This window comes from Dichotomopilus funicola, assembly GCF_033296635.1.
Source record: "Dichotomopilus funicola strain CBS 141.50 unplaced genomic scaffold C8A04scaffold_92, whole genome shotgun sequence".
Lineage (NCBI taxonomy): Eukaryota > Fungi > Ascomycota > Sordariomycetes > Sordariales > Chaetomiaceae > Dichotomopilus > Dichotomopilus funicola.
Genome location: NW_026944113.1, coordinates 84,833 through 111,945, shown reverse-complemented (window position 1 = coordinate 111,945; position 27,113 = coordinate 84,833). Strand labels below are relative to the sequence as shown.

General features: G+C 55.8%; 9 protein-coding genes across 9 annotated transcripts; 5 read left to right on the top strand and 4 right to left on the bottom strand.

Annotated features, from left to right (window-relative positions):
* Window positions 1-1,351: 1,351 nt before the first annotated feature.
* Window positions 1,352-5,357, bottom strand: C8A04DRAFT_40342 (aconitase family-domain-containing protein; the record flags this gene model as incomplete). Its single annotated transcript, XM_062784907.1, has 7 exons — window positions 1,352-1,418; window positions 2,803-4,343; window positions 4,404-4,495; window positions 4,577-4,961; window positions 5,038-5,112; window positions 5,168-5,199; window positions 5,264-5,357. 7 exons carry the CDS (start codon window positions 5,355-5,357, stop codon window positions 1,352-1,354), a joined length of 2,286 nt encoding a protein of 761 aa, XP_062633315.1.
* A 644-nt stretch (window positions 5,358-6,001) lies between these two features.
* On the top strand, window positions 6,002-10,173 carry C8A04DRAFT_40341 (P-loop containing nucleoside triphosphate hydrolase protein; the record flags this gene model as incomplete). Its single annotated transcript, XM_062784906.1, has 6 exons — window positions 6,002-6,028; window positions 6,358-7,468; window positions 7,698-8,364; window positions 8,425-8,507; window positions 8,895-9,756; window positions 9,828-10,173. 6 exons carry the CDS (start codon window positions 6,002-6,004, stop codon window positions 10,171-10,173), a joined length of 3,096 nt encoding a protein of 1,031 aa, XP_062633314.1.
* A 460-nt stretch (window positions 10,174-10,633) lies between these two features.
* Window positions 10,634-11,835, bottom strand: C8A04DRAFT_32580 (ankyrin repeat-containing domain protein; the record flags this gene model as incomplete). The annotated part of the gene is made up of 2 exons (XM_062782144.1): window positions 10,634-11,556; window positions 11,667-11,835. 2 exons carry the CDS (start codon window positions 11,833-11,835, stop codon window positions 10,634-10,636), a joined length of 1,092 nt encoding a protein of 363 aa, XP_062633313.1.
* Window positions 11,836-14,387: 2,552 nt separating this feature from the next.
* On the top strand, window positions 14,388-15,346 carry C8A04DRAFT_32579 (uncharacterized protein; the record flags this gene model as incomplete). The annotated part of the gene is made up of 2 exons (XM_062782143.1): window positions 14,388-14,644; window positions 14,869-15,346. 2 exons carry the CDS (start codon window positions 14,388-14,390, stop codon window positions 15,344-15,346), a joined length of 735 nt encoding a protein of 244 aa, XP_062633312.1.
* A 546-nt stretch (window positions 15,347-15,892) lies between these two features.
* Window positions 15,893-18,013, top strand: C8A04DRAFT_15398 (aspartic peptidase domain-containing protein; the record flags this gene model as incomplete). Its single annotated transcript, XM_062778474.1, is given in 5 exon segments — window positions 15,893-16,086; window positions 16,153-16,947; window positions 17,008-17,640; window positions 17,657-17,676; window positions 17,769-18,013. The coding sequence occupies 5 exon segments, from the start codon at window positions 15,893-15,895 to the stop codon at window positions 18,011-18,013; spliced, it is 1,887 nt and encodes a 628-aa protein (XP_062633311.1).
* Window positions 18,014-18,178: 165 nt separating this feature from the next.
* Window positions 18,179-19,351, bottom strand: C8A04DRAFT_32577 (chaperonin 10-like protein; the record flags this gene model as incomplete). Its single annotated transcript, XM_062782142.1, has 2 exons — window positions 18,179-19,111; window positions 19,175-19,351. The coding sequence occupies 2 exons, from the start codon at window positions 19,349-19,351 to the stop codon at window positions 18,179-18,181; spliced, it is 1,110 nt and encodes a 369-aa protein (XP_062633310.1).
* Window positions 19,352-21,196: 1,845 nt separating this feature from the next.
* On the top strand, window positions 21,197-21,637 carry C8A04DRAFT_15434 (amidase signature domain-containing protein; the record flags this gene model as incomplete). The annotated part of the gene is made up of 1 exon (XM_062778490.1): window positions 21,197-21,637. The coding sequence occupies one exon, from the start codon at window positions 21,197-21,199 to the stop codon at window positions 21,635-21,637; it is 441 nt and encodes a 146-aa protein (XP_062633309.1).
* Window positions 21,638-23,473: 1,836 nt separating this feature from the next.
* Window positions 23,474-23,895, bottom strand: C8A04DRAFT_15422 (uncharacterized protein; the record flags this gene model as incomplete). The annotated part of the gene is made up of 2 exons (XM_062778485.1): window positions 23,474-23,662; window positions 23,764-23,895. 2 exons carry the CDS (start codon window positions 23,893-23,895, stop codon window positions 23,474-23,476), a joined length of 321 nt encoding a protein of 106 aa, XP_062633308.1.
* Window positions 23,896-25,359: 1,464 nt separating this feature from the next.
* C8A04DRAFT_32576 (pyridoxal phosphate-dependent transferase) lies at window positions 25,360-26,985 on the top strand (the record flags this gene model as incomplete). The annotated part of the gene is made up of 4 exons (XM_062782141.1): window positions 25,360-25,461; window positions 25,625-25,634; window positions 25,718-25,768; window positions 25,886-26,985. The coding sequence occupies 4 exons, from the start codon at window positions 25,360-25,362 to the stop codon at window positions 26,983-26,985; spliced, it is 1,263 nt and encodes a 420-aa protein (XP_062633307.1).
* Window positions 26,986-27,113: the final 128 nt, after the last annotated feature.

Genomic DNA, 27,113 nt, shown 5'->3' with positions numbered 1-27,113 from the left:
AAAAAAAAAAAAAAAAAAAAAAAAAAAAAAAAAAAAAAAAAAAAAAAAAAACTCATGAAATCACAACGTTTTTACAGGCCCAATCAGCCCCCCAGCCAAAACATCCCCCTGAGCTGAGCAAACAAACAGCCTCCGCCATTTAAGCCCCATCATTTGAAGTAGCCCAGCTGGCGTCCTAGGACACAACTGCCACTCAACGCAGCAGTAATACCCGTAAACACAATCAGCACACCGTAGCCACTGCCATAGCCATACGCAAGAACACCCTTCCAGTGGTCCTCGCGCAGCAGCGCCTCGCTCAGCGGGCCCGAGATGACATTCCCGAGCCCCCGGCCGGTCGAGATCCACGCCAAGATGGTGCTCGCATCCGCCGTTGTCTCAGACCGCTGCACCGCCTTCACCATCCCCGACCACGTCGCCACCCAGGCGCCCGCAAACACACCGTACAGCACGGCAAAAATAAACACCGGCGGCAGCGTGTTGGAGAAGCCCCACAGCAAAAAGATGCTGATGCTCGACCCGACGGCGCACGCCAGACAGCACGTTGTGACATGCCACCGGTCGATGACGATTCCCATCAGCACGCACCCCAGCACCGAGGCAATGTTATACGCCACGACGGTCAACGCCCCGACACTCTGCGACGCGCCGATCGACCGCGCGTACATGGGCAGATACAGCGAGGGTAGAAAAAAACCCAGGCCCTGGAGGGTATTGGCCAGTTGCAACGCGACGAAGGCTCCCGTCTTCATGAACCGCACGCGTACCTGGCTGCGGATGGGCGGGGGGTTCGCGGGCGGGGCCACGCGGGGCTTCATGTAGTAGACGAACGCGCTGGAGAGCACGACGATGGCGATGGCTAGGGCGCGCAGCGTGGTGCGGAAGTCATAGGACTGCAGCAGGCGTTCTGTTACGATGGGGAGGATGGTTCCGCCCACGCCGGTCCCACCTAACATGATGCCGAAAGCGATGCCTTTGCGCTTGTCGTACCAGTCCGACAGCAGGATCAGGCAGGTTGAGTAGGAGATGCTGCCGCCCAGGCCGTAGAGGATTCCCTGCGTGATGATGAGGTGGGTCACGTTGGTCGCGAACGAGCTGGCGGCCAGGGAGATGCCCATGATGAAGATGCCGAGGGCGCATGCTGCACGGATGTACCGCTTGTAGGCCTGGACGACGGCGAAGACGATGGGCAGGTCGAGGTACAGCATCCCGAGGGAGCATGTGCCGACGATGGCGAGGTTGGAGGACCCGTCGAACGGTCCATGGGTGCTGTAGTAGTCGTTGAATACGCCGTAGGTGAACGGGAGGCCTGACACAGGGCGTATTGGTTAGCGGGTTTGGACGTTTATTCTCATGCGAGGTCAACGGGAATACGGGATACGCACCCCAAACTACCGCTTCCAGCACGCAGCAGGAAGCTAAAAACATGTACGCATCTCGCCCCCTGTCCTTGGGCGGAGGCGGTTTTGCGTTTAGGGACTCGTTGGATTCATGTGGGCTCGACGACAGCGATACTACCAGGGCCGCGGCGCCCTGGTCCTGGGCCTCCAGGCCATGGGCTGACTTTTCCGTCGTCATGATCTCTGCCGTCCTTCAAGGTCGAAGTATCATAAAAAGGGTTGCTTGCACAGAACTTGTCGACCAGTTTTTTTTTTCTCCGATCCCCTCTCGTTAACTATTATCCCCTGGACGTCTCGACCCACTAACATCGGAACGAACAGGCGATGGATACCAGGGCCCATGTAATTATCTTGCAGCATGGCAGCATGGCACACAGGGCGAGAGGGCTGAACTGCGGTGCGAGAGCCCCGTTTCAGGGGCTTTGCCATCGGAAGTCATCACCCGTTTGCTCAGCTTTCCCGATGAGACCCATCAGCAACTGCGGCGCGGACCATTCGTCGCGATGCCCAGCCGGATATCTCTGCGGTGTTTCTCCTCTTTTTTTTCCCTTCTTCCCTGGGGTTTCTCACACTTCCAAGAGTTCTGCCTGCTATAGTTAGCACAGCGCCACAGTGCTACAGTGCTCATCACTGATCAGTAAACCCCGAATTACGAATTGCGTCCTGTTGATGATCACAGGCGGGACTCCGGGTTCATCAGTGGCCAAAGCCCAAAACGAAGCCGGAGTCTCCGAGGACCAACCAACCAGGTTCCATTCGCAGCAAACACCCGTCCACTCGCCTCATTGTCCGGATTACTGTCGTCATCCGAACGCTGCTGTTTGTCAGCTATTTTTTGTTAGCGCCACGGCTTGGCTTAAACTAACTAACGACTTGGCTTTGACTGTTGTTCCAGAAGGAATCGGACACTTTTGTTGTTTGTCTCGGGCGCCAGCGCGCACCTATCCCATCGTCCAAGTCAACGGTTTTTCTGCCCGATTTGGACACCGATCTTTCAGCCGTTCAAGTTTTGCCGATGACAGGACAGGGGGGCGGAGGCATCGGATTGTGTGTTGTGGCATTCATGGCTGAGAGGCTTGCCCCCCGGATTTTGCTAGCACGTCTGTGGTAAAGTTCTTATCGGCCCGTTCCGCCGGCGTTCAGCCACTGAGCCACACGACTGTCACGGCAGACATCAGTCAAGCGCAGTCATTCACTCATGCTGTGTAGGTACTCGAGTTCGTACTGAAGAAGAAGAGAAGAATCTGACGTGGGAGGCTTTCTTTACTGTGCCCTCCTACTCCTACCGAGTCACTACCACGCCAACCCATCCCCACTCCCACTCCCACTCACACCACCCCCCAACTTCCCCTTCCCCGCTGCTGCTACCCGTGACGGGCGCGTAATCCGGCCACTCCGCAACTTAAGCCGGTCCCATCCGGTCTGAACAGCCGCCGTCAGCCACGGCCTAGCTTCCCCCCTAGCGGCCTCGTAACGCGCAATATCCTCTGCACGCCGCAGGCTCAGTCCAATCTCGTCCACCCCAGCGAGCAGCATCTCCTTGAGCCCTTTGTCTACCTCAAACCGGGCGATTTCCTCCCCCGTCGCGACCCGTCGGATTTGCTGCGTGGCGAGCACCACTTCCAGTTCGTGTCCTGCTTCGGCTTCCGCTTGCAGCAAGGGGATGTCCTCCGCGGATACGAGAGCGGGTAACAGGCCGTTTTTGAAGGAGTTGCCGTAGAAGATATCCCCGAAGGAGGTCGCCAGCACCACGCGGATGCCGTAGTCCAGCAGCGCCCACACGGCGTGCTCACGGGAACTGCCACAGCCAAAGTTGGGGCCGGTACATAACAAAATGCTGGCGCGGCCGACGTCTTGACCAGGGTTGGGGGCGTAGGGTGCACGGTTGAGTACAAAGGTGTCGTCGACGCTGCCGTCGGGCCGCCAACGGAGGTTGTGGAAGAGGCCGTCGCGGAGACCGCGGCGCACGATAGTGGTGCAAAATTGCTTGGGGAGAATGCAGTCAGTGTCGACGTTGGCGCGGTCGAGTGGGGCTACGAGGCCGGAGACGGATGTGAAGGGGCCTGCTGCGATGGTGTCGTCGTCGTCGTTGGTGTTGTCTGCAGTACCTTGTTGCTCGCTGGTGTTTGTGTCTTCTGGCTCGACGTTTTGAGGGTAGGTCGGTAGTTCCTGTAGTATCCCCGTCTCAGGGGCTACGGCAGCACCACCAAGGTACTTGCGCGCATCACTAAGTCTTCCATCGATGGCCGCAGCGGCCGCCATAACAGGCGACATCAAATGTGTCCGTCCCGCAGTGCCCTGCCGGTTCTCAAAGTTGCGGTTACTCGTGCTCGCCGACCGCTCGTATGCGTCCAATTGGTCCTCGTTGAGGCCCACACACATGCTGCATCCGGCCTCGCGCCACTCAAATCCGGCCGCCGTAAAGATCTTATCGAGCCCTTCAGCCTCGGCCTGTTTCTTGACCACGCCAGATCCCGGCACGACGTAGGCGGCCTTGATGGTGGGGGCGATGTGCCGGCCCAGGAGGATGCTCGCTGCGGCGCGCAGGTCAGACAGCCGCGAGTTGGTGCACGAGCCGATGAAGATCTTGTCGATGGTGATGTCGGTCATCTTGGTGCCCGGCTCGAGACCCATGTATTTCAGGGCCTGGCGGCAGCTGTCGGCCTTGGACGGGTCCTGGAAGTCCTCCGGGCTGGGAACGATGCCGGTGATGGGGGTGACCTGCTCGGGGGAGGTTCCCCAGGACACGATGGGGGCTACATTGGTGGCGTCGATGTTCCACTGTCGATCGAACACGGCGTCAGGGTCGGACTGGAGCGTGCGCCAGTATGCTGTAGCCTGCTCCCAGCCTTCGTTTTCGGGGACCAACGGGCGGCCCTGGAGGTAGGCGAATGTGGTCTCGTCGGGGGCGATCAGCCCGGCACGAGCACCGGCTTCGATGGCCTGATATTTGTTAGTTTTTGTTGTTTCTGAGATCTCACGATTCCAAGATGGAACACCAACCATGTTGCACAAGGACATGCGGGCCTCCATGGTGAGAGACTCAATGGTCGGGCCCGCAAACTCGATCGCAGCCCCCGTCCCGGCAGCCGTGCCTGTTGAATATTAGCATCACATCCCTCGGCCATCAAGCAGAAACAACAAAACGAGAAAACGTGAAAATGAAGGAAGCCCACCAATTTGCCCAATAATATACAACATCAAATCCTTCGACCCAACTCCATGTGCCAATTCCCCCGTCACCCACACCCGCATACTCTTCCATCGCGTCGTAACCACCGTCTGCGTGGCCAACACATGTTCAACCTCGCTCGTGCCAATACCAAACGCCAGACACCCGAACGCGCCGTGCGTCGACGTGTGGCTGTCACCACAGACCACCGTCGTCCCGGGCAGCGTGAACCCGAGTTCCGGGCCGATAACGTGCACGATTCCCTGGGAGGTCGAGTTGAGGCCCAGGTACGGGATGTTGTGGATCTTGACGTTGCGGGCGAGGGTTTCGACTTGGAGTTTGGCTTGGGCGACTTTCATGACCCGCGGGCGCGGGGTTGTGGGGACGTTCTGAGGTGGGATTAGATTGTTACCGCCAGGCCCTGAGTTTAGCGGTTTGTTTTAGGGGGTTGAGCCTTGAACTTACATGGTCACAGGTGGCTAGGGTCAGTTCGGGGCGCCGCACGGGGCGGTCCTGTGCTTTGAGCCCCGCAAATGCTTGCTACAGGCGATTAGCCCACCACATCGTGTCTCTGAATTTCCAAAATTCAACACACCGGAGATGAAACTTCATGGACGAGATGTCGGTCTAAACGTCGAGTCAATACTTGCGGGTTTCTAGTTTCTCGTGTTGGACGCGAATATTGACAGACCGATATACAACAGGACGGCGCCATTGTCCTGCTCCGCCGCGACGTGCTCCTCAAACAGCTTGTCGTAGAGCGTTCTCGGTTTTGTTGCAGCCATTTTCCTTCGGTTCCCAGATTTTACCAATATTTCCCAGACACCCAATCGCCATCAACGGGGTCAAACACCCTTTTGTAACCACATTGCCATGCACGCTCGAGTTTCACGGCCCATCTCGACCGCTACAGTACGCACTGCCTGCTGTAGGACATCGCGAGTTCGGAGACTGAACCAACTTTCAGTTCCCTCCCAATGGGCTTCCCCCGCATCAGGACACCCACCACGGCTCGCATCTCGCATCTCGCTAGCGCTGCAGGGTATGACTTGATGTCAGGATTTGAGTCAGTAATTGACCAGTGCGACTCTGGGTACTGTACATACATGTGCACACGGATCCATAGTTATCGGCTTATTCCTAGAACTCAGCAAAACTCCCGTCAGATGAGACCCCTTGCAGTCTCACAGTCCCTGAGGCCTGTCCGGTAGGATTCGTACGGTGCACGCTGCAATTTCCCCCTCCTGCCCTCAGCTGCAATGCCTGCAGGCCATGCCCGCTGCAGGTGCGTAACAGTGAGACGAAAGCCCCCCCTTGGCCGTGAATTGCCGGTCCCCCGACGTCCAATTCGTTCCGACCTTGATCACGTCTTCCCGATGGTGTTGCATTTCCCTTCTCTTCTCTCTTCCCGTTATCCCCGGCCGCCGCTATGGAAAAGCCAAGCGTAAACGCAAGCGTAAATGCAAGCGCAAGCGGAAACGGAAGCGCGAGCGGAACTGGAAGTGGAAGCGTAAATGCGGCCGAGATCTTGAGGAGACAGCGAGATGGCTTGCCGAGCACCGGGGCCGAGGCGAAGAAGGGCAGCCGGAGCTTGTTTTCGTATGCCACTTCCAGTGACCAGTTGATCTTGCTGTTGAGCACGGCTTTGGCTGTCATTGCGGGGGCTCTCAACCCTCTGTTGACGGTATGTTACTCACTCCCCCTTCTCACTCTCTCACTCACCCTCACTCAACCTCACTCAACCCTCAATCATCTTAACTCACCTAACTCACCTAACTCAAACAGGTCGTCTACGGCCAACTCATCAACGCCTTCAACAGCTTCGCAGCCGGCACAACACCCGGTTCCGACCTGCGCACTACCATCGCCCAATTCACCCTCTACTACGTCTACTGCGCCATCGGCATCTTCATCTTCATCTACATTGCCACCGTCGGCTTCTATTATGTCGGCGAGCGCATCGCCCGCGCCCTGCGGCGCGCCTACCTGCGCGCCGTCCTCCGCCAGAACATGGCCTTCTTCGACGGCCGCTCGGGCACTGGCGAGATCACCCTCAGCATCATGTCCGACATGGGCACCATCCAGGAGGCGATCACCAGCAAGATTTCCGTGGCGGTGACGGCGCTGGCGAATTTTGCGTCGGCGTTTGTGATCATGTATGTGGTGTCGTGGCGGACGGCGTTGGTGTTGAGTCCGACGTTTGTGGTGATGTTGGCTGTGGTGATGGTGTGCGGGCGGTATGCGGTGAAGCATCATAAAGCGGCGATGGGGCCGCGGGCGCAGGCGGCGGGTTTGGCGGAGGAGAGTATTGGGTCGGTGAGGGAGGTGACGGCGTTTGGGATTCAGGGGTTTTTGGTCGAGAAGTATCATGGTTTCCTGCAGACGGCGGGGAGGGAGGATGTGAAATCGCGGGATAGCGTGGCGTATATGATCGCGTGGTCGAATGCCATGCCGTGTCTGGTGTATGCGCTGTCGTTCTGGGCCGGGTCGATCTTTTTGGTACGCGGCCAGACGTCGGTGTCGGCTATCGCGACGACCACGCTGGCGATTATTATCAGTGCGTTTGCGATTATCCGGATTGCGCCGTCGTTCCAGGCGCTGACGTCGACGATTGCTGGGTCGAGCAAGATTCTGGGGACTATCAACCGCCGGTCGGCGCAGGATCCGTTCTCGGAGGACGGGGAACGGCTGTTGAAGGGGGCCGGGACGGGGGATATTGTGTTTCGGGATGTTGACTTGGTGTATCCGTCGCGGGAGGATGTGGCGGTGTTAGACCGGGTCAATATCCGGTGTCCGGCGGGCAAGACGACGGCGATTGTTGGGCCGTCGGGGAGCGGGAAAAGCAGTATTGTCAGTTTGTTGGAGCGGTATTATGAGCCTACGGGGGGTGTCATCGGTATGTGAAGCTTGACAAACCAAAATGAGGAAGAAAACAATATGCTGACAGACAGTAGAACTCGACGGGCGCAACCTGCAGTCGTTACATCTCGGCAGTCTGCGCAGCCACATGGCCCTCGTCGACCAAGACGTGGCCCTCTTCGACACCACCATCTTCGAGAACATCCGCTACGGCCTCCTCGGTACTCATGACCAGACTCAAAACGACGACGACGCCGTCCGCCAAGCGGTGATCACAGCCGCCCAAGACGCCAACGCGCACGACTTCATCACGCACCTGGCCCAAGGCTACGAAACCAACGTTGGCCAAGCCGGCCTACAGCTCTCGGGCGGCCAGCGCCAGCGCATTGCACTCGCCCGGGCCCTGATCCGACAACCGTCTATTTTGTTGTTGGACGAAGCCACGTCGGCACTGGACTCCAAATCCGAAGCTGTGGTGCAGGCTGCACTCGACGCGGCGGCCAAGGACCGCACAACGATTGTAATTGCGCATCGGTTGTCGACGGTACGGGATGCGGACCAGATTGTGGTTATGGAGAGCGGACGGGTGGTGGAGGTGGGCACGCATGGGGAGTTGATGGAGAAAGAGGGGGTGTATGCGGGGATGGTGAGGAATCAGCAGGTGGATAATGGTTTGGGAGGGTCGTTGGGAGAGGATGAGGGGCTGGAGGTTGGTCCTAAGGATGTGTCTACGGCAGTGGATGAGAAAAGCCAGAGCCAGAGCGTGCATGAAGCAGCTGTGGAAGAAACAGCTGGGACGGACAACGCAGAAGCAAAGCCGAAGCTGGGTTTGTGGAGCACACTCCGGTTTATCTACCGTGTGAACGCGCAGGAAAGGGGGCTGCTGGCTTTGGGGACTGTCAGCGCCATCATTGCTGGGTTTGGCATTCCCGTGTAAGTGACTCCGTTATCTTGTTAAACTCTGGGAATTCTCGGGGAGCTAACAAAAGCCAGGCAATCCATCTTCTTCGCCAAGCTGCTCGACAGCCTCGCTCTCGAACCCGGCCCTCTCCGAGAAAGCGTCAACCTCTGGGCCGGTCTGTACGTCATGATGGCCGGCGTAGCCTTCATCACTTGGACCGCCGTGGGCCTAGCCTTTGCCCGCTCCACCGAGGCCCTCTCACGCCGAGCAAAACAATGGACTCTTTCAGCCATCCTATCTCAGGACATCGCCTTCTTCGATCGCAAGGAACACGCCACGGGAGCCCTGCTGGACACCGTGACAGGCAGCACCGAGCAACTCGCCAGCCTCAGCGGGCCCGTCATCGGCAGCGTGCTAACCTTCCTCTCTACCATCGTCACGGGCATCATCATCTCCCTCGCCATCGGCTGGAAACTCGCCCTGGTCTGCACCGCCACTATCCCCATCGTCGTCGCCTGTGGCTGGCTGCGCCTGCGCATGCTGGCTGTCTTCGACGGCCAAGTCAAAGCCAGCGGTCAGGACGCAGCCGCCTACGCAAGCGAGACCGTCCGGCTCGTGCGCACCGTGGCCGCGCTAGGTATGGAAGAGTACGCCCTAACCCAATACGATGAAATCCTCTCCCAACGCGCCGCGGCGTCCCTGCGGTCGATGCTCTTAGCGTCAGCGCTGTACGCAGCGTCGCAGTCGGTGGTGTTCCTGTGTGCTGCGCTGGCGTTTTGGTATGGCGGCCAGCTGGTGTCGACGGGGGAGTACAATGTGTTTCAGTTTTATATCTGTTTTGTGGCGCTCATCTCGGGGGCGCAGACGGCCGGGTCGATCTTCTCGTATGCGCCTGATGCGAGTAAGGCGATGCATGCTAGTCGGGAACTGGAGGGGCTGTTGGCGGGGAAGGCCAAGATGGTGAACAGCGACACAGATAGCAGCAGTGGTGCTGTTACGACGGTCGACGAAAAAGCGGCCGCGGACGGTGTCCACCTTGAACTGGATCACATCGACTTCCGCTACCCCTCCCGGCCGAACCACCGCGTGCTGCAGGATTTCGGGTTGGACATCGCCAAGGGTCAGTATGTCGCCCTTGTCGGACCCAGCGGATGCGGCAAGAGCACCATTCTGGCGCTGCTCGAGCGGTTTTATGATCCGGACAAGGGCGAGGTGCGAGCGGACGGTGTGCCGCTTCCGGGAGTGGATGTGCAGGCTTACCGGCAGAAGGCGTCGCTTGTCAGCCAGGGGGCTGCGCTGTATTCGGGGACGATTAGGGAGAATGTTGCGTTGGGTGCTGGGGGTGATGTTGCTGCTGTGACGGAGGAGGCGATTGTTGAGGCGTGCAAGCAGGCGAATATTCATGAGTTTGTGGTTTCTTTGCCGTAAGTTTCTCCTCTCTCTCTCTCTCCAAAATCCCTTTATCGTTTGTAAACCGACTGACGGACTCATTCAGGGACGGCCTCAACACACTCCTCGGCGCGCGCGGCACGCTCGTCAGCGGTGGCCAACGCCAACGTCTAGCCATCGCCCGCGCGCTCATCCGGCAACCACAGATCCTGCTCCTCGACGAGGCCACGTCCGCACTAGACCCAGAGTCGGAGCGTCTGGTACAAGAAGCGCTGGACGGAGCCGCCCACGGACGGACGACGGTGGCTGTGGCCCATCGGTTGAGCTCGATCCGGGCGGCTGATGTGATTCATGTGTTGGATGCGGGGAGGATTGTGGAGTCGGGGAGACATGAGGCGTTGATGGCGAAGAGGGGGGTGTATTGGGATTTGGTCAAGATGCAGAATCTGTAATTCAGGGGTAGTCAGGGTTGGGGTTAGAGTACACAGTCAGGGGTACTTACACTAAATGTCAGGGGAGGAGGTGAAAAGTACGTCAGGGTTAGGGTTCGGTCAGATGTTAACACGGTAATAAACAATTGGACTTAGAATTTTAGTTTGTTTAATTGGACTCGCTGCTTTAAAAGGAGGGTAAGCGTGTCTATTATGCGACTCAATTGTGATATAGCATAAAGGAGTGTGAGAAACACGTCAAAGTTCACGTAAAGATGTCAACAAGGAAATAATTAGATAATTTGACTTCTAATCTTTATTTTAATCCAACTCACTGCTTTTAAGAAGCACAGGTTTATCTATCACACAACTCTGCGCCTTATTTAGAGGGGGGTGTTTTAACCTGTGCCCTTACTATGTGTGTCCTCATACACTAATTAACCCCTAATTATGCAAACAAAATGACCTGTATCAATTAATATCATGCATCAACATCCGCCCCATACTGCAACAACAACACCACCAGACCCTCCAACCCGCTCTCCACCGCCCAATGCAGCGCCATCTTCCCCCGTGCATCCCTCGCATTCACATCCGCCGACGCCTCCAGCAACAACCGCACCACGCCTTCTCTGTTCTCTTCCCTACTCCCATCTGTGTCATCATTGTTACCTCTATACCCCCCACACGGACACCTCCCCTCGTCGTTAGAAATAGATAACGAAGGTCCCATCACGGCCCTCATAAGCGCCGTCCTCCCTCGTCCATCTCGGCCTTCAACATCAGCCCCCTTTTCCAACAACAGCGCCGTCAAGCTCTCCGATCCCCGTTCCGCTGCGATGTGGAGTGGTGCGGACCCTTGGCTGGACGGGTGAAGGTCCGGTTTGGATGGGTCCGCGCCGCGATCGAGGAGAAGGCGGATTATGGGGGTGTGGTTGTGTAGAAGGGCTAGTTGGAGAGGGCTGCGGGGAGTTTCTCCGGCTATGGGTGGTGGTCCTGTGGGGGATGTTGTTCCTGTTGTAGCGGAGGTTGTGAGCGTTTGTGGTTGTGATGATGGTGGTGGGGGTGTTGTTGTTGGGAGCATGTCGGTGGTTGTGGGTGTTGGGGTTAAGGGAGTGATGGGTTGGGGGTGTTGTTGAGCTTGAGGTTGTTGTTGGAGCTGTGGTTGCGGTTGAGGCTTCCAGGCATTGTCGAGGGACCAGAGAGCATGGTCGTCACAGGGCGAGGTGGTTGGATTTGATGGCTGTAGGGTCATGGTGGACGCTGTGGGCGGACTTGTGGACGGAAGCTCAAAGGTGTCGGTGCTAGATGTAGCCGGCGAAGCGAGCGTGCAGGCCGGATCGAGGGGCTCGAGCTGGCCCAGGGCTGCTTCGAGCGCTTGGATTCGTTGTTTCTGGTTGCGGCCTGTTTTATTATTAGCTTTTCCCATCTTTCTAGGTGCTCGCTCAGTGAACATCGCTACCCAGTGGGCTCGGAGGGAGAACATCCTGCCCAATAAATTGGAAAGTACGTACGATAATTCCTCTGGGCAATGCGGTTTTGCTGTCGCTTGCGCTCTCGCTTCTCGACGTCTTGGAGTAGGATCCGCGTCGCTTCGCCCGCCATGCCGCCGACCGCTGAGAGATCCGGGAGCCGTGCATACCCGCCGTAGGCAAGGTTGGTGTTGGCCGTATGCATGGCCATCGTGCTGTGTCACCAACGAATGTCACGGTTATCGGGTTGTGGGTTGTAGTGGGTTAGAGGTATGCACACAGGTGACAGGTAGTACGCAGTAGGTGGTAGACAGGAGGTAGTAGCTGGCAGGTAGTGGAGAGGTAGTAGACAGGTAGTAGATAGTAGGCAATCGGTAGCAAGAGGAGAAGGTGTTGATGCCCTTGCTTAAACGGTCCAACTCGAGAGTCCGTCCAGCACACCGTCCTCACCTCCTCAGTCAGTACCCCGTACACAGGACAGGAGGCTCTGCCCCAGACACGGCCGGAGCCCGAACGGGAAGGTGGATAGACTGCTTCTCACAGGCTACGGTCCATCGGGCCTAAGAACTTGTTAGGCGAGTCCCAAGCCCGCAAGGACCGCCACTGCTGCGAGGGTTGCTCGGGAGGGTGGTAGTTTGCAATGGCGCCGCAGACGGTGCATGTGGTGCATGAACAAGCGGATTGGCACGACAGCTCGCTAGTCTCCGAACCAGTCACTCTGCGCCGTAAGGCTGCGTGGCCAAGGCGACGGGGTGAGAACCAAGAACGGCCCGTGTGGTGACACCGGGGTTCACGAGCACGAATAGACACTAGTGTAAAGGGAAATAGGATTCCGGACGGGCCCTAGGAATACTTCCGTGACCTTCTCCCGTCAAATCGAACCCCGTCCTTTTCTTCTCCACGCAACGCCCCCGAGAACGTTAGAACGCCACAAACACTCGCATTGCCGAAACAAGCACTTCGTGTGCTCAGCAGGATCGGGAACCCTGTTGCAAGGCAGAACCGAGATCCGATGCCCCGATGGTGGCATCCAGACATGTGGGCACAATACGACGTCAGGAAGGGCCGAGATATTCTGCCGCAAGCGCCTAGCTGACGGTGGCGTGGGGAGTTTTTCGTTTCTTGCCCGTGACTTGACCGACATCTGCAGCTCTGCTGATGAGAGAGAGAGTCTCAGTCACCCGGTAATAATATGATTCATGGCAAGACAAACTGTAGACAGACCGGTGTGTTGTGGTTTCGATCATGTGCGGGGGTGAGTAATTACAACTTTCAAGACTTAAAAATCAAACACCAGGGCAAATTGAAACCGGCCATGATGAGAAGGATGACGACAGCCGCAGGTAGAGTGCAATCCTGCACCTCTGGTAGGCCCAGCGTACGAAAAGCTCCGCCTCACCCTTCACCGCTGGATCGCGGCTCTTGTTCCGGTGTCCCCTCGGAAATGTCGTTGCGTCGTAGAATCACGATCTGACCTGCATAGGTAGGTCGAAAGGGCCAAGGACACGGGGGGAGGAGTCACCCAAAGCACCGGCTTGGGTGTTGAAATAACGTTATCCCCGCCGAGCCCTGCCAAGTCGCCTCTTGCAACTGGGGCCAAGCACCCTCTTGCCCCCCCGGTCTTGACGCGGCCATTCAGCGAGCGACCTGCAGCGATCTCGAACGCAGGGGCTGCTGCTGGATGGATGAGATGGCCGCCTGCAGCATGCAGTTCAGAAACTGTTCAGTGGTGCAGTTTTTAGCGTGCATTTCAATGTGCACAGTGCAACGCAGCGGAATCTGTGCTCCCCCGCGCAGATCCTGCTGACGGCCGGTGGGTCCTGTCAGATGTTGGTGGAGCCTGGGGCCTTGATTCTTGAATTTCCGGGGCGAATGTGTTTCTTGCTCAGAAGGGGAAACAGTCAGCGCCGGCTGCACCGGGAGTTGCGGAAGGAACTTACACAGTATGTAGGAAGGGAAGATGGAACGAGGGGGGCTCGAAGGGGAAAGTGTTGGGAGGATTTTTTCCGGAGGACTTTAACATTTTAGCGCAACGGCCCGCCGGGCGCTAAACACGATCGCAGTCTTGGCATTTTTGAACCAGGCGAGCCAGGGTTTGTTTGAATTTGCCAAATCGCCGAAAAATCACACAAGCAGGTGGTGGGACAGAAAGTCGGGGTATGATATCGGGAAATCAGTGCAGCAGCATGCAGAGCCTTCGATCATGAACGACTGGTGAGGTTGAGAGAAAGAGGTGTAAGACGAAGATACCTAGTAGACCAAGGCCGACCATGACGGCCAACTGTAAGACCGGCCAACGGCTCGGCCACGCTCACTTTCAAACATTGGTGCCGCGTTCATTGCATCCTCATTTCTCAACTCCGTGTTTCTGAGCGGGCGAGCCAAATCAAGTCGGGAACAAAGACAACGTAGAACCACCCACTGATCACCTTTGGTCACTTACTTCTCACTCACTCTATTCTTCTATTCCGGTAATTCCAACCGCCGGTCTAGGTAATTATCGCAGGTTGCAGGAACCTGCTCTAAACAACGCGTCGCATCCAATACACCAATCACGTCGCATCAAAACACCCACCATCGCCCACGTGTCCTTCCTCGGACTCAGATTCGAGAGTTCTATGACAGAATACGATTACAAAATACGATAATTAACCAGCTTACTCACCAATCCCCATATCCCCGTACTCCACATCTCCGATTCCCGAGCGCCGTCTCTCCGGTCCGATCCGATCCGGATTCAATTCCGAGAAGCTAGGGAAGAACATGACCTGCCACTACTACCCCCCGGCAGACCTAGACGAGCTAGAAGAAGAAGCCACACAAGCAGATGTATCCTCACAAGTGGCGGCGCTGCAGATTGTGGCGGGCATTTTCAACCGGGCCGGCCTGCCGTATGGGGTGATGGGGGGCATGAACTTTTATTTTCGCGGGACGGGCCGGACGACGGATGATGTGGATTTGGCGGTGACGGGGGAGCAGAGTTTGGAGAAGACGCTGGAGTTGTTGGAGGGAGAGGAGAGGTGTGTTTTTTTTTTTTACCCTTTCTCGTCTTTCAACGTTTTCGTCTTTCATCTTCATTCTCATATCACGTTGGGTTTCTCGGCTTTTCATTTTCATTCTCACTCTCACATCACGCTTACTCTTCACTATGCCCATCACTATCCCCTATTCATCACTTTACTTTCATACATCCTCATCCATACTGCTTACCCGTATTCATCTACTACTACTAACAATTATACAGAATCACCCGCCCCAGAAGCCGCATGGCCTGGGTTGGCGGAGTAGCCCGCACCTTTGTCCGCGTCGACAAGCAACAAGTCCAAATCGACCTCAAATGGCAAAAAAGCGAAGGCCACGGCATGCCGCTCGATCTCGACTCGGCCACTGAAGTCTTCCATCTAACAAAAGACAAATCCGCCCCCGGTGTCCGCTTTTTGAGGGTTGCACCCCTGGTCAAAGCCAAGTTCCAGTCATACGGACGCGAGAAACCGGGGGATTATGTGGATTTGTTGTTTATCTGTACGCATCCGAAGTATGGGGCAGAGGTGGAGGGGGTTGCGGGGGAGATTAGATTGGAGAAGAGGGAGTTGTTTTTGCGGGAGGTTGGGGAGAGGCATGGTGGGAGGGTTAAGGAGGTGGGTGAGGTGTTGGGGGTGGATTTGAATGTTTTGGAGGAGGTTGCTGAAGCTGATTCTGATGATGATGCTGAGGAGGACTAATTATTGCTAACTGCCTAGTTTACGAACTCAGGTTCGCGATTTGACTCGAGTTGAATTGATGAGTAACTCACCTTGAGCTCACCTGGTTGATCATAATCCTTATCGCGAACCCTTCTCCACGTGTCGTAACCGAGTTGAAATTACAGCGTCACGTCGCGTCTTGGCAGTCTACACATTCTCCCACTGTGAGTGGCCAACCACCATGGAGCGGACTCGGGTCCGAAGGATTCGCGATCCGCGCCCGTGTCATCCTGTCAGGGGCAATGGGTTTTGCGGGTGTTTCGGCCCCGAGCCTTGCTTTGCCTTTGCCTCTGATTTGAGAGGTCGGAGAAAGTTGATTGAGAGAGGGCGCAGATCGGACCTGAGTTGGCACAACGCAGGCAGTCGGGAGTCCTTTCTCCCCTCTTTCTCTCTTTTTCCCCCTCCTTGGTGGTGATTCCTCGAGCAACCGACTGTGTGTTCTCCCGTCGGTGACTCGGTGTTTGTATTTCTAACGCCATAATTCGGCCATCCTTAATTGTGTTTATCCGCACATGGTCGACCCCAATGTTGCGAGTTTTGTTTCCGGCCGTTTGGGCCGTGGGCGCGCTGGGAGCAGCCTGTGATGATAATGCACCGGCTCCGCTGGCGCTGCCCATCGCCGACACCATCGTCAACCCGGCGATTCCGGGGTCGTGGATGCGGGGAGTGCGCGCGAGCATCGGTACGCCGGGGCAGGATATTGTTGTGTTGCCGTGGGCGTAAGTGTCCTTACCTAAATACCAATTGACTATTTAATTGGATAATTATTTAATAATAATTGCCAGGGACCTCAACAACACCTACATCTACTCGACCGAGGACAGCCTCTGCGACTCAACCGTCATCTACAGCGACACCATCTGCGACGTGCGCCGCGGCCATCTCTTCTCCGACGCCTCCTCCTCCAGCTTCAACAAAGCGACCGACCTGACCGCCGCAGGGGGCGCTGGGCAAGAACTCGGTGCCGTCCGGGGCGTCGAACTCGGCGTGCCCAAGTTACTATCGACCTCCGTCGGCGGCACAGACCGCTTCGTCACAGCCCCCGCGAAGGTTATACCGAAATTCCCCGTCGGGTTACCGCGTCTCCAGTGGGATCATGGATATACCATCCTGCACGCGCTCGGGTTGGGGGCGAACTCGACGTATCTCAACGCGCTGGTCGAGGCAAAACAAATCCCGTCGCGGGCGTGGTCGATTTTCTGGGGCCGGATGTGGACTGCCAATGGGGCCGGGGATAATGATATGGACGGGGCATTGGTGTTGGGCGGGTATGACGAGGAGAAGGTCACGGGGGAGAATGTGACGCAGAAGTTGGATTATAGCGAGCGGACGGGGTGTTGGACGGGGATGAAGGTTACGGTGACGGGGCTGACGGTGAATTTCCGGGATGGAAGGGATGAAGCTGTCATGGGTCCCAACGAAGCCGTGCCGTGCTGTATTGTCCCGCAGCGGCAGTTGGTGTGGGAAGGGCCAGGGGATTTGGTAAGGTCGTTTGTGGATGCTACGGGGATGAGTATTGATAGCACGTCGTTTGGGCTGCACTGGAATGCGCAGGTTGTCAATGCCTCGGATCCGATGCTGTAAGTTTGAGTCTCTCTTCTTCCTCCTTACCCCTTACTAGCTAGGACTGACGGGCATAGATTCGACGGCGACGCAACGTTCCAACTCTCTAATGGTCTCTCGGTCCGCATCCCCAACTCCCAACTCATGCCCCCCGCCATCAACTTCGACCGCAACGGCACCCGCATCATCGACACCTCCAAGCGGGAAGTCCTCATGGGCGCCCTCGGCAGTGACAACCCGACCACCTTGGGCCGTTATTTCTTTACCGGGGCCTATCTCATGGTTGACCATGATGCCGGGACGTTCACCATGTGGCAGGCGAATCCGACGACGCGGTCGAAATTGGTGTCGGTGGGGGGGAAGAGTACGGGGGGGTGTGATGGTAATGGGAATGGGTCTGGGAGTGGTAACGGAAATGGAAATGGAAATGGAAATGGGAACAACAATGGAAATGGTAATGGCAATGGTGATGGAAACGGCAGTGGATCAGGCGGAACAGCCGGCGGAAGCCAAGGCGACACCGGAAGCGGCACCAACACCGACCAAAGCCAAGGAACCCCCGCAGGCACCATTGCAGGCGCTGTGGTAGGTGGCATCGCCGGCCTGGCCCTGCTCGGAGTCCTCATCTTCTTCCTCCTCCGCCGGCGAAACGCACGCAACGGCCACGGCGCCACACCCCTCCAGGAGCTCCCGGGCGATGGGGGGCCCGGGTACCAGGGCTACCAGGGGCACCAGGGGCACCAGGGGTACGAATCCACCGCTGGGTCACCACCCGGCTTCACAGCCGCGGGTGTGGCTGCGGGTGCGGGTGCTTGGGGGCATGGACATGGGTCACAAGGGGAATACTACAAGCCGCCTCCGCCGCCAGAATTGCACGAGGCGCCGGGCAGGGAACACGCGCCGCCGGAGTTACACGGGACGTCGGTGATCATGTCACGGTATAGTCACAGCACTAACCCGACTACGCCGTGGTCGGCTACGAGTGGGCCGGGAGGGGGGTCGTCGGCGTATACGTATGAGATGGACGGGACGATGGGGCCGCAGACGCCGGGGTCGCAGGTTTATTGGGGGGGGAGGCAGTAGTTTTTGATACCCTTGTTTTAGTTAATCATTGTGTATATGTTGACATTGACGGGTAAACACTGTGAATAAAGTCCATGATGAACACCCTGATGCACCATGAACCCTAACCCTGGATAGATGTACAACCCAGCCCCCGACTACCGACACAACCAGGCCCTTCCACTCTTAAAGCCCCGCCTTCACCGGGCCATCTGGCTCATTGACCAGCACATAGCGGTATCTCGGGTTCCCTGACTCCATATCCACAATGGCCCTGTTCGCATCCTTCATCGGAATCTCCTGAACCCAAGACCTGACCTTCTGGTCCGCAGCGAGCTGCAACATCTCCCTAATCTCGCCCGGGGAGCCAACAAGGGAACCGGTAAGCTTGAGACGCTTCAAGATGAACGGGAACTGCTGGATAGTAGGGAGGCCGTCCTCCGGGGCGCCGACCTGCACAAATGTGCCGTCAAAACGCAGCAGCGCCAGATATTGCATCAAGGGCATCGAGGACGACGAGACAGTGCAGACAATCACGTCGAGCGTGGAAGCGTGCTTTTTGGTCCACGCCGGGTCCTCCTCCGTGGCGATGAAGTCATCGGCCCCCATCTTGATGGCGTCGTCCTTCTTGGCCGAGGTACGCGAGATGACAACCACCCGGTCCGCCTTGAGTGCTTTAGCCCACATAACGCCGAAGTGGCCTAAGCCGCCGAGCCCGATGATTCCGACGGTTTTCCCAGGACCCACGCCGTGGGTTTTCAACGGGCTGTATGTTGTGATCCCAGCACACAACATGGGCGCAGCCTCGGCAGAGGGGATGCTGTCCGGGATCTTGACCACGAAGCGCGAAGGGGCGCGGTTGTAAAGGGCATAACCGCCGTACGATTTCCCGCCGTTGACGTGAGTACCGTTGTAGGTTCCAACGTGATGGACAGCGCAGTAGTTCTCCATGCCCGACGCGCACGCCTCGCAGTCACCCTTGCGTCCCTGGCAAGAGTCACTTTGCGCGCCGACGCCAACACGGTCGCCGACCTTGATTCCACCCACGGCCTTGGAACCAACCCGGACGGCTGTCCCGACGATTTCATGGCCGACGCAGCAAGGGTAGAGAGTAGGGCCCTAGGTCTTTTTGTTAGCCTGAACTGCTCGCAATCTCATCCTCACAACCCAGAATCGACGTACCCAACCACTGCGCAGGGTGTGAATGTCACTCCCACAGATGCCGCAGTGTGAAACCTTGATGTCGACGTCCGTCTCCTCCCATGGCTTGGGCTCGAATTCAGCCCATTGCATGTTTCCCTCGGAAGCTGACTTGTCCAGGCCAAGCCAGCCCTCAAACTTGTAATCGATGGAACCCATCGCGAACTCGTGACGTTGTTAGTTGGATGATAAATATGTGGACTATGGCTCGATGATCGGTAGAGATAATATCAAGAGGAAATCTAGAGTAAAAAAACAAGACAATAATATGCTATGGAAGGACTGTGATATGAGGAAGAGGAGCGGGTTTATATACAAATCGTCTCAGCATGGCTCGTCGAAAACCTCCATCATTGCCTTACTCGCCGCCCTCGATGTTGGACTCCCAAAGTCCTTGTCCCTGCATCAAAAACCGAACAATCCGATATCTTTTGGCCCCCACTCCCTGTAGCAAAACACACAACGGAGATACTTCGCTATTCCCGTGCGTGTATTAAATCCGATCTTGGCATCGATTAACAATACAAGTCGAACTCCGTGGCACAAAGTATGACTCGCTCATTCTCCACGTCTCGTCTATGAAGTTTCTACGCGATAAATCCGGCTCTCAGTCTCGCCACACTACCTACCTAGCTTACCCCTGTATGGTGGGCTCCGTCTCGAGAACTCTAGACGGTCCACCTCCAAGCTCCGGGCCTCCGAAATCCGGCTGGCCGGGTGCTGGAGCAACCAAGAGTGGTTTTGTTCGAAAATTTTGAATTTGGCGAAGTCGAAAATAAAAACAACAAAATAGATCCCTGCGGGCATGACGCCGCTCGGGCGTGCTGTATTAATATGTGACCTGTCCCGTCTGGCGGACACGACCGCGGACCGCCGGCCCTTGCTGCGTTCTGCCAACTTCCGTGGGGAAGACAACAGCTGTGTTGACGGTTGCTCTCATTAGCCAATTTCTGAACTGGCATTATGTGCACATCACCTGCTCATGGTTGTATGCCCCATATTGTCGTGATGTATTGTAATTAATCCAAATCGAAAATAAGAGGAAGAATTCTAGAAACCCCCTGGCTTTACCACACACACTGTGACTTGCAGCCTGGTGATACACTGTACCCGACGCAGTATCTGTCACTCCGCACTTTCCTTCAGTTGAACACATGTTCTGATCGGATGGATGCCTAACAATTCAAATCTTCTGCTGTAGGATAAAGGGACTGTTCCAACTTTCAAACTCCCAACTGACCAACTACCCCAAACTTCCCTGGCCTCACAGATCACGGCAACGATAAAAGATGTTGGTGCGCAAGATCCATATTCCAGCTTTGGCGGCTTCGCCTACTGCATCAAGGTCCGCTAGCCCATTACCCCTATCGTCATTGTTAAGATGTTTGGGGATCAATCGCAAGACACAAACTTATGACTTCTTGAGTGATGGGTCAAGGTCGGAAGAAATTTCGACAACCACTGTCATTGAGCTCGGAACCAGAGCTTTTGCCGTCCAGAGCCTGCCCGATGTGAGTGTAGTCTTGCCAAAACCAAGGAACAATTTGATCTGTGCATAATAGTAACCTGGGGCACACGGAGCTAGTACGATATCCGACTCACCGAATCGCCTCGCTTCAGCACGCTAGCGTGCTTTGTCCTTCGAGACTCGGTCAATCCGGAGGAGGACCTCCGAAAAACATACATATCGTGGCTACAAGCTGACGACGTCTTTTGTGATGCGTTCTTGAGGCAGGTACTTCTCCTTACGGATGAAACAAATTTTGGTGGGCCAGCTCAACAGCTCTTGGAATTGTGGGGCTGTCGCACTCTCTTCCACGTTGCCAGCGGAGCGAACATCGCCCCAGGGCCATACTTCTTCTCGAGTCTCGGTCTTTTCAGTGCCTGAAGACTCTTCCCTGACAAAAATGAAGCCTTCGTGCTTAGCACGATCCCTTCCCAGTACGATAGGCACACGTAAGTTGATCGATCCACTCTCCTAGGTTTTGATTATTACGTTGGGGCATGAATAGATATGGAAACCTGAATGCCGCTGCGTTCGGAGCCTCATCACTCTGTGTGGCTGTTCCCTCAAAGCTCAAATTGTCTAAATCGGAACAGGAGCCCCTCGCAGGGATGAGAGTCGCAGTCAAAGATTTGTTCCATTTAAAGGGAGTGCATACCGGGTGCGGCAACCGCGCCTATCGCTCGCTCAGAACACCCTCCGAGATATCTTCTAATACGGTCCAATCCGTTATTGATCTTGGAGTGATCATTGTCGGCAAAACCAAGACGGTTGAATTCAGCGGAAGCCAGGAAGTCATTGGTGACTGGTCTGACTACTTCTACCCTCTCAACGTTCGCGGCGACGGCTACATCGCAGCCACTGGTAGTAGCACTGGGTCGGCATCCAGTTTGGCAGCATACCCATGGCTTGACATCAAATTAGGTACAGACTTGAGTTAATCCTAGCTAGTACACTGTTGTTGTACTGCTATTCACCTTGATACTCTGTGTCTTAGCAGGTGGAAGCACCCGGGACCCAGCCGTCGCCCACGGTATCTACGGTCTTAGGCCTTCCCATGACGGCAAAGAAACACCTGATGTTGTGATTCCATGCGGTTATGTGTTCTAATTGCTCAGCGTAACATTATTGCCGTACTGAATGGTAACAGCATCTTTCACACTCCTGGGTTCATGGGACGAAACAGTCAGACAATGCTGGAATTTGGTCGCCACTGGCTGCCACACTCTCCCAACAATACCAGGGTATGTTGTACGAGAAGGCTTCAAGATTGAAAGAGCTGACCAGAAGATAGTCTCTGCGTCCAACTCGGATACTGTTCCCGAGAGAATATTGGGTCGATAATGATGGCATACAAAGTCTTGCCGAAGATTGGGTTGCTTCCCTCGCGGGCTGGCTTGAGGCGGACGGGATCGATTTGTCTCTAGAAGATCACTGGAACTCCACAAAACCTTCAAATATCAGTGGAGAATTCTTTAACACTTTTGACAAGGTTAGTGGAGCACTTGGAAAGACTCGAGACTGTCCAAGGAAGGCTAACACGAGGTCTGCTTGCAGACCTTCATCGACCTCACCTACAGTGAATTCTGGACCTACCTTGCCGATTTTCGAAGCGAGTATCGGCAGAAGTTCTCGTCCGATCCTTATGTCTGCAAGGTTACCCAATATCTGTGGTTCGTCTCGACCTATTAGTTTGTCAAGGTTCGCCTCCGGTTCTAATGCGTCGAGTCCTCATATAGGGACTAAGGACATTCTTTACCAGAGACAGAAGGCAAGAAGCGTTGGCTGAGGTGTCTTTGCACAATTCATGGTTTCTCGAACACGTCCTCAACGACGAGCAAACCATCCTGATAGCACCCAGATACAAACTGGATTATCGGGACGAATACCTTGAGTAAGTTCATCCTCACCAACAAAAGAGTATGAGCTAACCGATACACTCAGCGCTCCCGAGCTCCGAGGCTTCGATGGCTTCGACTCAAATTTCCACGCTTCCCTTTCAGGAGTTCCGAACCTCATTGTTCCAGGTATGGTTTAGTTTCTACGGGGTTTTGCGGGGTGCGAACTTCCAATGATGGAAATTGACAAAAGTTACTAGTGGGCCAGTGCGAATATATGTCAGACATCAGCGGAAACATAGAGCACTTTCCGGTCTTCTTATCCATTGTTGGACCAAAAGGTATGTTCTCTTCCCTCACAGGACGATAGGTAATTAGGAACACACTATGTACTAACGCCGCGCGCAAAAATTAGGACTTGACGTTGGTCTTCTAGAACTTGTTCATGACTTCCTCACCGCGAAAGGACTCCCCACCTCCGTCATGACTGGTCGGACAGCATTATGCCTCAAACTAATCAAGGAGTCACTCGTTTAACCCAGGAATCACATTCCCAGTTATTAGGAGCCCAGGCAACGCCGTTTCTAAAAGGAGCCGGGATCAACCCATTGATAAAAAGATAGAGTGAGAGGGACTCAGTCAAAATGGCGATATCATCAAGGAGACCTCAAAGTTAATATTTCGGTTTTGCTTTTAACCCTTTCCACCGTGCTTGTTTTTCTCGCTCCCCCAATGCCAGGCTACCTGAAACCGCCGCCCATATTTCCTTTCTATTACCCAAAACAGCTTGCGAGTTGGTGATTGTTTGCTCTTATGTAACGGCTTGCATGAGCTATAGCCGAACCCAAGGCCGCAGGTCTCATCGTTCGACGGAGAGAGCCTCAAGAGAGGTAATTCCGCAGAAGGGCGGCATTGCACAACGTATTGCACTCCAGAAATCTAGGCCTCGCATTGACTGCATATGGCGACCGCCAAAGAGTCAACCGTGGACGCACCCGCCGCACCGCACGACTTGGCCACGCAACTCGACGCCAGCGAATGTATCTTCGTCGCCGCCTTACATTGACATGCAAGATCGAGCGGATTAAAGCATCCAGCCGCGTTACCGGCGGACATAAGGCAGCCGATCTGATGCGGTGGAACGACGGGATATTGTTAGTTCTTGGGCTAATGACAAGTTCTCAACGTGTAGGAGAGACTCTTCTTTTCGGTTGGGTCGTTGGACTTACACCACAGGCAGGGATCGAGTTTGTCAGGGGGCAGTTCACTATTGGTGCGGGCGTTATCTCCGATGCTGCTTCGGTGATACCTCGAGCCATAGCGGAGGCCGCAAGGACCAGGGCGGAATTAAGAAACAACATTGTCGGTAACTCCACTGAAGAAAACCACAATTTCGCTGGCGTGAGCTTGGAAACCGAGGAAACCGAGGACTCATAGGCAGTTATGGGATGCTCGAGTGTCGAGGGAAAGGCGTATTAGGGGTTTTGTAAAGCCGCAATGGAGTTATCATGTTATATCCATGGTCCGCGCTAGTCAAGTCATCAACAACTGAAAGTTGGTGTGAACTCGAGCCACCTGCCGAGCACTTTGTATTAACGTCTGATACACGGTGAAACTCCAAGAACAGGAGTTTCGGATAACACTAATTGATTAGTGAAAGGTGGATCTCGGAGTTATCCGGCACGTGAAAGGTGAGGTTCTCTTGTTCGACGTAAAAGCAGAGATGGTAACTGAGATGTTTCATATGAAACCACAAATGTGTTCGGTTCTACGGTGGTTTTCATGGCAGAGGGTGTTGCGGAATTTGGGCAACTAGCCGCTCAGTGACAAGGTTAGAAGGGTCACTCTAATGGTCCCCGACAACAGCCAAGTTAGGTAGGGTTTCAGCTTTCAAGGTTGAATATCACGCCCCCTGCCGGGGTAAATAACGGTCTTACAGGTAAAGGGTTATCAGCAGCCTTTATGTTGAAGCAGTACCATCGGCCTACCGTCCCCAGGTTCTCGCAGACCCTTGACAACTCAACCCTAACCCCCGTCTTTTTTCTGCGCCCTCTTGTTCCAGGCGTCGTGCTCTGGTGTGGCGTTCTCCATCAGGCCGTGTTGAAATCTGGGGATCTGTTCGGGGTGATCGGGGTGGCTGAAAGTTTAAAGACGTGTCGGGCTCCTGAATAATGTTTTGCCGGTTGCGAGCTGGGGTTAGCTGGATGCGGTTGCATCCCACATGAGCCGCGCCGCATCCGCACCAATCCATGACAGAACTGAAAACCAAAACTTGGGGGGCGGCGCCAGTCGCAGCTCGCCATCGAGGAGGAGGCGTGGGAGACTGAAGGAAGGAGTAAATCCCTCACCGACGTTTGCTTGCGGCTTCACATCGTCGGTGGGGGTGCGACGATGATTTTTTCTTAAACTTGGCGGCTTGCGGGCGATTCGCTTGCTGCTGGGAAAAAATAACATTCAGATTCCACGGCGCAAGAGCATCTGCAAACTTGGGGCGGGTTAGGGTTGAGAGCCCCTCCGAATTCTCGAGCTCCCCCACGGTATCGTGCTAATTCGGGGCTGGCACGGCCGAGGTCGGGCAAGTGCGGGACGACCCCTCTCCCCACCAAAACCCCCCGCAGCGTTTGTTCCCGACCATTTTGCCAATTGGCCAACCAAGGCTGTGGTGGAAAAAACACCGGATCCACTGTGACTGCACGGCGGCTGCTGACTGTCAGCGGGAGACCACGTTGAATCTCGAAGTGCTATTTTGACGCCTTTTATTCCTTCCCGTAAACTTTTGAGAGTTTCGTCCCTTCGTCGACTCCTTACTCACAAACTCATACAACATGCTTTCCTCGTTGAGAATTGCGTCGCGGCGGGTGGCCCCCCGGAATTTCACGGCCATCCGTGCTGCCTCCACATGGGCTAACGTGCCCCAAGGTCCTCCTGTACGTTGGAATACGGCCGATGGTTGGAAATGGAGTGTTGTGCAATGCGATCGCTGACCAAAACCTGCCACAGGATGTAGGTGTTTTCTTGAGCTCACCGGCCTGGCATTCATTTCCACGCATTGCTAAACAGCCTGTCCTTTTCCTTTTTGCGCCATTTTAGGCCATTCTCGGTATGCGCCCCGTCAGCACCAGCACTTACCTCTGGCTGAAGCGAGGGATTGGTCACAGCAAACTGACAAGAGTGGTTGCGTAGGTATCACGGAAGCATTCAAGGCCGACTCGTTCGAGAAGAAGATCAACCTCGGTGCGTGCGATCTTCAACTCCCCTTCCCTTCCAACCCCCCCTGCCGACAGTGGAACAGGGCTATTTCTCCAAGCGCGCCGCAGCTCGACTGCTAACATGTGATGTTCCTTGGGGCAGGTGTTGGCGCTTACCGCGATGACAAGGGAAAGCCCTATGTGCTGCCGTCGGTGCGCAAGGCTGAGGAGAACGTGATCTCGTCGCGCCTCAACAAGGAATACGCCGGCATCACCGGTGTACCCGAATTCACCAAGGCGGCTGCCGTGCTCGCCTATGGCAAGGACAGCTCGGCCCTCGACCGCCTGGCCATTACCCAGTCCATCTCCGGAACCGGTGCCCTCCGGATCGGCGCGGCTTTCATCGAGCGCTTCTATCCCGGCGCCAAGACCATCTACATCCCCACGCCGTCGTGGGCCAACCACGCTGCCGTCTTCAAGGACGCCGGTCTTCAAGTCGAGAAGTACGCTTACTACAACAAGGACACCATTGGCCTGGACTTTGAGGGCCTTCTCGCCGATGTCAACAAGGCCCCTAACGGAAGCGTGTTCCTCTTCCACGCCTGCGCGCACAACCCCACCGGTGTTGACCCCACCCCCGAGCAGTGGAAGCAGATCGAAGCGGCCGTGAAGGCGAAGGGCCACTTTTCCTTCTTCGACATGGCCTACCAGGGTTTTGCCAGCGGTGACATCCACAAGGATGCCTTTGCGGTGCGCTACTTCGTGGAGCAGGGCCACAACATCGTCCTCTCCCAGTCTTTCGCCAAGAACATGGGCCTGTACGGCGAGCGCATCGGCGCGTTTTCCGCGGTGTGCGCCGACGCCGAGGAGCGCAAGCGCGTTGACTCGCAGATCAAGATTCTCGTCCGCCCCCTGTACTCGAACCCGCCCATCCACGGTGCGCGTATCGCCGCCGAGATTCTCAACACCCCGGCCCTGTACGACCAGTGGCTGGTCGAAGTCAAGGCGATGGCCGACCGCATCATCACCATGCGCGCTCTGCTCAAGGACAACCTCGAGAAGCTTGGCTCCAAGCACGACTGGAGCCACATCACCAGCCAGATCGGCATGTTCGCCTACACTGGCTTGAACCCTGACCAGATGGACAAGCTGGCCAAGGAGCACAGCGTGTACGCCACCCGCGACGGCCGCATCTCGGTCGCCGGTATCACCTCTGACAACGTCGGTCGCCTGGCCGAGGCCATTTTCAAGGTCAAGGGTTAAAATGAAAGAAACAAAAGATTGGCTGCACGGGTTTGTTGCTGTATGACTTGATCGATCCCCCCTCGGAGTGTTTCGTGTTGAGGTGTCCTGCGTCTCTCGTCTTTCGTTGTCGTTAGACTGTACTGTAC